This window comes from Vicia villosa, linkage group LG4 (genome assembly GCF_029867415.1).
Source record: "Vicia villosa cultivar HV-30 ecotype Madison, WI linkage group LG4, Vvil1.0, whole genome shotgun sequence".
NCBI classification, from domain to species: domain Eukaryota; kingdom Viridiplantae; phylum Streptophyta; class Magnoliopsida; order Fabales; family Fabaceae; genus Vicia; species Vicia villosa.
In genome coordinates, this window is record NC_081183.1 from 5,729,084 (window position 1) to 5,738,639 (window position 9,556).

The following is a 9,556-nucleotide window of genomic DNA, read 5'->3' on the forward strand; positions in this document are numbered from 1 at the left end:
TTGGATTGGTTGGTGTTTGAAAAATGGAGGCGTGCATAATATTTTGTGGGATGAATTAATGTGAACAGTATGGAGGAATAGGAACATTAAGCCCAATTAAAATTATGAAACAATTAGTGGCAATAGAGCACACAAGGGAGATTTTGGAAAAAAACAAAAAAAAATAGAAGCAGAGGAAGAAGACAAGGGTTCGGTGGTGATACGAAGTAACTGCTGAAAGAAGAAAAGTGGAAGAAGAGGCAAAGAAGCAAAAGGATTCATTCAGAAGAATTATGTGAAGCCGGAAGTTAGGAATTCGATCGAAAATCTTAGAGCGGACTCTGAATACAAGGTAACTACAAGAAAATTTGCATGTTGCGACGATTAATTTTGGTGTGTTATGACGGTTTAAATCGTCGCAATTTGCAGGTCGCGACGGTTGTGATGTTGTCGCGGAAACGTGTGTCGCCAGGCTATACTGCGACACTTGTTAAAACCGCTATACCAACTGTCGTTATTATTTTTGACGGGTAACGAACCGCCTTAAATAGTTATTTGCAACAGTTTTAAACTGTCGTGAATTTTATTATATGTTTTTATTTTAGTGCTTATTATGACGGTTTCCAACTGTCGTTATTATTTTACATTTAATTTTAAAAAAAAATTACAGAGGTTTGTCACCCCCTCTAAATATATTAATTTTAATAAAAAAAACTACCCAATGTAGAACAGCTTCTAAAAATATCCAAAATCATGACACTGAAAAGATCTTATAATTTAATCAATACTAATAGTAATAACAAGTGTTACTGCTATTACATCACATTCACAACCTGAGTAGCTTCATATTAACTATAATGGAACAAAATATATGAAAAAATAAAATAAAAGAAAAATAAAATGTATGAGTGTCGAAACTTAATGCTTCTGTGTTGGTTGTGTTGCATGAGAGATCGTCGATACGATTGATATGAATGTATGATGTATTGTTCAGGTTGGCTGAGAGATCGTCGCCGAGATGATATAGTAGTTCTCTCTACTTTGGGTTAGAAATGACTTAGTGTGTGTGTGTGTGATACTGGATGACAGTGACGAGTATTATAGGTGGAGTTTAACTGGCCGATAAGAATAAGTTTGTGGGAAGTATATTATATGTCAGCATGTTAAGTCTTTTCTTTAGATGAATGAATTCTTTTATATTTGTTGTGAAAAACAATGTCAAGAACAAAATATAATAGGAATTAGGGAAGATAAGAAGAACACAAGATTTGGTTATAACTGCTATTCTTTTACTTTCTCTTAAAACAAGATTACAAGTTTACAAGAATAACAAATAACCTCTCTCACCCTAAATTAGGATTTGCAGCTTAGCAATGATGAGAAACTAGTATGATATTTATAATAAAACCTAACATACTACCTAATGGGCTTTTTCCACAAGGCCCATCACACAAGCCAACTTAATAAACAAGCTAACTTAACAAATTAGGGTTTAAACACTAAAACCTAATTTAACATGCTAACAACCCTAGCATCTTCGACACAAGCATGTGAACAACCTTCGACTTCATGCTTAATCCTTTCGAACCAAGAAGCTACCCTTCGACCATACTAGAGTCCGATCCAATATCTCACAAATCTCCACCTTGGACCCAACTCTACAACGTGAAGGGAACAAACTAGCTTTCTTCATGCAGCTTTATCAACTGCATACAGCGGAAAAACTTGCAACTCGGCAATGTCTCGGTGATCATATCAGCAGCATTGTCCTCAGTCGAAACCTTCAGCACTTGGACTTCTCCTTGCTCGATTACTCCTCTGACGAAATGCAGCCTCACATCAATGTGCTTAGTTTGCTCATGATAGGCTGAATTCTTCGACAAGAGTATTGCACTTTGACTATCAAATTTAACAGTGATACCTCGACCTTTGTAACACCCATATATAAATACATACATCAAAGCATATACGTATACATGAATCCAAGTATTTGGTACTGAAAATACTTATAAGTTCCTAGTCAACACATTATACATATTAATGCCCAAATCCTTAAGTTCTAACAATGGCATAATACATACAAGATGTTCAAAACAAAATACTAAGAATTAGATCAACAATGATCACAAAAGAAAATCCACAACGGAAGCTTCGCCATATCCAAAAGAAACATAAGGAATAAGGAATCAAACTGCTTTCTCCTTACCCTTCGCGGAACCTGTAGTACCTGAAATCAATATGAAATTCTGGACTCAGACACACGATGTCGAACAGGATGTCACGACATTACTATCTGAATATTCTTAAACAAACGAACAAGAAGTAAACAAACATATAACAACACAAGAAAGTTGTTAACCCAGTTCGGTGCAAACACACCTACATCTGGGGGCTACCAAGCCAGGGAGGAAGTCCACTATAAGTAATATCAATTTAGAGTAATACAGTTCAAGATTACACCTTTCACTTAATATCTACCCAATGCAACTTCAACCTAATATTACTTAGATCAAAGATTCCACTCACTCCCCCTCAATCACAGCAATGATGAATAACGCTCAATGAATATGGATAGAAGACACACTTCAAGGACACAACTTGATCTTGCTTAAAAGCTTCAATCAAGTACAATGGTACTCTTGCTTAAAAGCTTCAAGTACTTCGTACAACTCAAACAAAAACACCTAGACCAAGACAATCATCATGATGATTGTTTGGCTTACAAGAAAACTAGAACGCAAAAACTTAGACACGAAAAACTCTTAAAGCTTCTCAATCAAAAACCCTAATTAGGTCTGCAGCTTCTTCATAATATATATAGCCTTCAAAAACGCAGGAGCTGGGCCTTGGATCCAAATTAGTTTTAAACCTAATTAAACTAATTTCCACACATCAAGGAACCTAAAATAAGAGCAATTAAAGACGTCCTTGAACATATCATAATCCAATATTTCCAAGTAAAGCGCATAGGATCTTAACAGATCACATAACCAGAATTAGTAACAGAATAATACGTAACAGCTACGGATGTCATGACATCGGCCTTGACATCAGGTAAAGGCCTGCATAAGTAAAAACTTCACAACAGTAGAATGCCTGTCATGACACCAGTTTTGACATGATAATATCACAATGAGTTTTACCAAAAATTACAGCCAATCAACAACATCTACAAACTCCCCCTTTGGCAAATTTTTGGCTAAAACACGAATAGATGTAACCATATAATATCAGAGCATACACAGCAGCCAACAGCACCAAGAAAACAGAAAAATAAATTCTGTAGTAAAACAACAGCCAGCTTGTTTAATCACCAGAAAACCAGAAAACATCTATTTAATCATCTGTTACAGAATACCACTTATCATTGTCAAGGAGAACCAGAAAACATCCAAAATATCAGAAAATAACAACAAAAAACCAAAATATCCATCAACCAAAATATCCATCACTCCCCCTTTTTAGCTACAAAAGGAAGCCAAACACAAACAGAAGATCAACATAAAAGAGACACCAGCAAAACAGAAGTAGAGCTAATTGTCAGATCCATCAGTCTCTTCATCACTAGAGCCACTAGTCTCTTCATCAGCATCACTACTCCCAGTATCTTCAGTACCCTCACCATCCTCAGCCTCTTCCTCATCACCACTATCAGCAACTTTGTCTTCATCCATATTGTCACCATCACTTCCACCAGCATGATCATCATCTGCAGACTGCTCAAGACTTTGAATGAGCTTTTCAAGCTTCATCTTCCTGTTGTCCAACTCTTTACAAGTCTCTTTCAGCTCAGCAATTAGAAAGGTTTTGTTCAAAGACTTGCTGGGTTGTGATGTCCCAGCAGATGTTATGTCATCTGACCTTTGGAGCAGCTTATAGTGAAATGACAAAGCACTCTCCCTCTTACATACAGAATCTTTAGCTTTCAGAATTCCAGGGTATTGCTTGAGGATTATCCCACATATCAGGGATGGAAAAGCAATGGGTAGCTTGGTAGCAGAGGTACCAACATGCCTCATAGTTTGACCAAATATGTAAGTCCCATAGTCAAATTTTGTCTTGGTTCCCACAGCATATATGAATCTACCTAGGCCAACAGCAATGGTAGAAGTGTGATTGGTAGGCACCCAGTTTGCAGCACCAATTTTATGCAGCAAGGCATACCTGACATTCAAAAGACTAGCAGACAATTTACTCTTTATGGGCCATTTCTTAACCTTACCACCAGTGATAACTTTGCATACTTCATTGTCAGTCACTTCAAGCTCAGGTTGAGCCTCATCATCTCTACCTAGATAGAGGTTGATAACAGTAGGGGAAAAATCTATACATTTTCTTCTAACATACACCTTATGAAAATCCTCAGTTCTCCCATCAGCACAATCTTGAGACAAATTTACTATAAACTCCTTCACGAGCATTTCATAGCATTTAGAAAAATGAGTAACAGTTTTAAGCAAACCTGCAGAATTGATGAGCTTCATGACCTCTTGACATTCCAGAGCATCATTTGCAAGTTCTTTTTCCAGAGCCAGTCTTCTTTGATAAACAAACTTCCACTGAATAGAATTTGAAGCATAGTGCAGATAAATGTTGTCCAAGGGAACATCACGAACCTTTGTGGAGGATTTTGTGACAGCAATCTTCTTCTTTGAAGGGATGTCAGGGACATCACTTAGGACATTGTCTTCGGAGTCAGAAACACTTCTTTCTTTTCTCTTCTTCACAACAACCTTGCTCCAAGTTCTTGAAGGTTCAACAGAGACCTGCTTGATCTTTTCTTTGGTGGCATTCTTTAGAGGAGCAACTTTAGTCTTGGGAGGATGTTGATCATCAACCTGCTTTCCCCTTCGAGCCTTGACTCTGTTGGAAATGCTAGAGATGAGCTCATCATCAGCAATGTCAATAGGATCATCAAGATTATCCAGATCCACCACATCATTTGCACTGTCAGTAGGGCGAGTAGGCTTCTCTTTAGGAGAAGTAGCAGTGACCTCTTCAGCTTTCTCTGTTTCAAGAATCTCCGCATCTTTATCTTCAGATGATTCAACCTCTTTAGCATCAGAACTCTCAACAATGTTAGCTTCAGATGTTTCGACATCAACATGATCTTTGCTAGCATCAACTTGATCGTCTTTGTTGTTCTCAGGAGCAGGAGCTTGAGCTAAAGGAACTGATATTCCTTCTACCTTGTGACCTTCATTCAAGATTCTCGTGACAAGACCTGCAATCGCATTGTGGACATAAACAGAACCCTATTTATCCCTAGCAGAAAACGTTTCTCGAATAGACCCACCAGTTGATTTTCTTGCATGCATCTTTCTTGGTATACTACCAACAGGATCAGTAGCCGGCACCGAGTTTAATGGCGCAACATCCAGCACAACATCCTGATCACCTACCATATTTGGTGCCCTAGAGTCGGATGCTGTTTCAGAGCGTGAAGTAGTCTTCTTTGAAGGAGAAATCTGAGACATGCTGAGAGTGAATGAAATGATGGAGAAGGGTTTGTGAATGCAGCGAATCAGTGAGGTAGAGTGAATGCCGAAAATAGGTTTTGTGGGAATGGGAACCGTTTGGAAGGAGTGAAAAGGAGGGGGAAAATACACTTTAATATGTAATGATAACGAATATTTGGAGAGTAGAATACTGTTGGCCCCACACCCAGTTAATTGCTATAATCCCTCATAAAGACAAATGCCTAGCTTACTTCTCAAATTTTCAAATTGATTAGCATCCAAAGCTTTTGTGAAAATATCAGCCAGTTGAAGGTTAGTAGCAACATGTTCCAAGGCAATTACTTTATCTTCAACAAGATCTCTTATGAAGTGATGCCTAATATCAATGTGCTTGGTCCTGCTATGCTGGATAGGATTCTTTGAGATATTAATGGCACTTAAGTTGTCACAATATAATGTCATGACACCTTGTGTGACATTATATTCTGTTAACATTTGTTTCATCAAAACAAGCTGAGAACAACTACTTCCTGCTGCAATGTATTCTGCCTCTGCAGTAGATAGGGATACACAATTTTGTTTCTTGCTGAACCATGAGATGAGGTTATTCCCCAAGAAGAAACATCCTCCTGAAGTACTTTTTCTGTCATCAGCACTTCCAACCTAGTCTGCGTCACAATATCCAGTGAGAATTGGTTCACACCCATGAGAGTAGAGCATACCATACTCACAAGTACCATTCACATATTTTAGAATCCTCTTGACTTGATTTATGTGACTGATCTTGGGTTCTGCTTGATATCTAGCACACACCCCAATAGCAAAATCAATATCAGGCCTACTAGCTGTGAGATACAGCAGGCTTCCTATCATGCTTCTATACAAGCTTTGATCAACATTTGTGCCCTTTTCATCTTTGGACAATTTTAAATGAGTAGGTGCAGGTGTTCTTTTGTGACTAGCATTCTCCATCCCAAATTTTTTGACAATGTTTTTGGCATACTTGCTCTGAGAGAGAAAAATTGAGTCTTCCATCTGTTTAACTTGCAGTCTAAGAAAGTAAGTTAATTCTCCAACTAGACTCATTTCAAATTCTGATTGCATCTGGTCAACAAAATGTTTAATCATCGTGTCTGACATTCCACCAAACACAATATCATCCACATAGATTTGAGCAATCAGGATCTTTCCTCCTTCATCTTTAACAAAGAGAGTTTTATCTATCCCTCCTTTCCTGTAACCATTACTAGTAAGAAACTCAGTTAGTCTCTCATACCAAGCTCTAGGGGCTTGTTTCAGCCCATAAAGAGCTTTTCTTAGTTTGTACACATGATCAGGATGGTTTGGATCAGCAAAGCCTTTAGGTTATTCCACATAGACTTCCTCACTCAAGTAACCATTTAAGAAAGCACTCTTCACATCCATCTGGTATAGTTTGAATTTCAGAATACAAGAAACTCCTAACAACAATCTAGTTGACTCAAGTCTAGCAACAGGAGCAAAAGTTTCATCAAAGTCAATTCCTTCAACTTGAGTGTATCCTTGAGCAACTAGCCTTGCTTTATTTCTGATTATAGTTCCTAGTTCATCTGACTTATTCTTGTAAACCCATTTAGTTCCAATGACATTTGTATCTTTAGGTCTTGGAACCAGCTCCCATACTTCATTCCTTTCAAACTGGCCTAATTCTTCTTGCATAGCATTAATCCAAAACTCATATGTCAGAGCTTCCTTAACATTCTTGGGTTCAATTTTTGATACAAAACAGGAGTTTGAGACCTGTTCTCTTGACCTTGTAACTACTCCACTGTTGGGATCTCCTATAATAAGTTCACTAGGATGATCTTTTTGAACTCTTATAGATGGTCCTTTGTTAGAGGGTTCAGCTTCAGCTTTTACAATAGTGGGACTGCAATCATCTTCTTTCTTAGATTCTTCAGCTGCGTGTTCCCAGAATGTTCCAACATCATATGTGACATCTGCTTGTTTGTGTTCATCATCAACCACCACATTTATGGATTCCATGATTATCCTCGTTCTTGAGTTGAAAACTCTATAGGCTCTGCTATTTGTAGAGTAGCCAAGAAAAATCCCTTCATCACTCTTGGAATCCATCTTCCTTCTGTGATCTCTATCAGCAAGGATGTAACACTTACTACCAAATACATGGAAGTATTTGACAGTGGGTTTTCTTCCCTTCCGGATCTCATACAGAGTGGTAGAGGTTCCTTTCCTTAAGGTAACTCTATTATGAACATAACAGGCAGTATTCATGGCTTCAGCCCAAAAATAAATAGGGAGTTTCTTAGCATGAATCATAGCTCTGGCTGATTCTTGAATGGTTCTGTTTTTCCTTTCAACTACCCCATTTTGCTGTGGAGTAATAGGAGATGAAAACTCATGGTGTATACCTTCAGAGGAGCAAAAATCAGCAAATTTTTGATTCTCAAATTCCTTTCCATGATCACTTCTGATTCTTACAACATCATTTTCCTTTTCCCTTTGAATTCTTTGACAAAGGTCTTTGAAAACATCAAACACATCTGACTTTTCTCTAATGAAGTTTATCCAAGTGTATCTGGAGTAATCGTCCACAACCATATAAGCATATTTCTTTCCTCCAAGACTTTCCATTTGCATAGGTCCCATCAAGTCCATGTGGAGCAGTTCTAGAACCCTGGAAGTAGTCAGATGTCTAACCTTTGGATGTGACATCCTGGTTTGTTTTCCTACCTGACATTCACCACAAATTCTTCCTTCATCAATTTGTAACTTGGGAATTCCTCTCACAGCTTCCATAGAAATAATCTTTTTCATACCTCTTAGATGAAGGTGACCAAGTTTTTGATGCCATCCCAAACATCTTCTTCTTTAGAACATACAGTTGAGTAGTTAGATTCATGAGAGACCCACAAGTAACAGTTATCTTTGGATATGACTCCCCTCATTACTACATTCTTTCCTTTATCAGTGACCACACACTCAGTTTTAGTGAATTTGACTTGGTATCCTTGGTCACAAAGTTGACTAATACTTATGAGATTAGCAGTCAAGCCTTTGACCAACAAGACACCTTCCAGATTTGGAACTCCTGAGCAGTCTTGTTTTCCAACCCCTTTGATTTCTCCTTTAGCTCCATCACCAAAGGTTACATAGCTAGTAGAATGGTTTTTGATATCTACTAATAGATTCTTGATTCCAGTCATGTGTCTGGAACATCCACTGTCAAAATACCAATCTTCTTTGGCTGATACTCTGAGAGATGTATGAGCTATTAAGGCCATATTTTTAGGTTTCCACTGTTGCTTCTTGATGGGCATGATCTGCTTGGGTCTGTAGTATGGAGCTTGGTCTGGGTGTCCATATAATCTGAAACAGAAGGGCTTAATGTGTCCAAATCTACCACAGTAATGACATCTCCATCTTTGAAATTTCTTCTTCATTCTACTTTTGTCATGATGTTGAGTCACATGTTTTGACATCGGGTTCAACATCTTGGATTCTGGTTTAGTATTACTGCTAGCTTGAGGATGTTTCATAGCACCAACAAATCCTATACCAGACATATCTCCTGAACTCTTTCTAATCTGTAGAATCTCTTCCAACATATCAGAACCACTGTTTAACATTTTGACAGATTTTGTCATATGATCAAGTTTGGATGTTAGCATGGTAACTTCACTGTTTAGACCAGATATAGTTTCACAAAGCTCTGTGTTGTCTGCCTCCAACTGAACTATGTATTTCTTCAGCTTTTCACCTTGTTGACAGACTTCAGCACTTCTGATGCATAGCTTTCTGTATGATGCTGCCAATTCTTCAAAGGTTAACTCATCTTCGCTAGAATCTTCATCAGAGACACAAACACCAGTAAGGGCTGTGACATGTTTGGCAGATTCTTCTTCACAATCACTCTCAGAATCTTCATCAGACCAGGAGAGTGACAGTCCTTTCTTTTGTTTCTTGAGATAAGTGGGACATTCAGCTCTAATATGTCCATATCCTTCACATCCATGACACTGAATTCCTTTGCTTTGATTGTACTTTTCTTCAGGTTTAACCTTTCTGCTAGAATCATAGGATCTGTTAGTGTCAGAAGGGATGTTCTTGACATTTGG

The 9,556-nt window shown here is 38.0% G+C and overlaps 1 protein-coding gene across 1 annotated transcript; it reads right to left on the bottom strand.

The window, feature by feature from the left end:
• Positions 1-3,512: 3,512 nt before the first annotated feature.
• On the bottom strand, positions 3,513-7,463 carry LOC131596723 (uncharacterized). Its single transcript, XM_058869467.1, has 4 exons — positions 7,218-7,463; positions 6,252-6,542; positions 5,315-5,447; positions 3,513-5,203 (listed from the first exon to the last, which is right to left on the bottom strand). The coding sequence occupies exons 1-4, from the start codon at positions 7,461-7,463 to the stop codon at positions 3,513-3,515; spliced, it is 2,361 nt and encodes a 786-aa protein (XP_058725450.1).
• Between the last annotated feature and the right edge of the window lie 2,093 nt (positions 7,464-9,556).

Excerpts from the sequence above, each read along its gene's own strand:
- LOC131596723 (XM_058869467.1), bottom strand. The coding sequence starts at position 7,463 with ATGGAATCCATAAATGTGGTGGTTGATGATGAACACAAACAAGCAGAT. Across the intron at positions 6,543-7,217 it reads TTACAAGGTCAAGAGAACAG|ATGCAATCAGAATTTGAAAT; the intron begins GTCTCAAACTCC and ends TTTGTTGACCAG. Across the intron at positions 5,204-5,314 it reads GCCGGCTACTGATCCTGTTG|GTCTTGTCACGAGAATCTTG; the intron begins GTAGTATACCAA and ends ATGCGATTGCAG.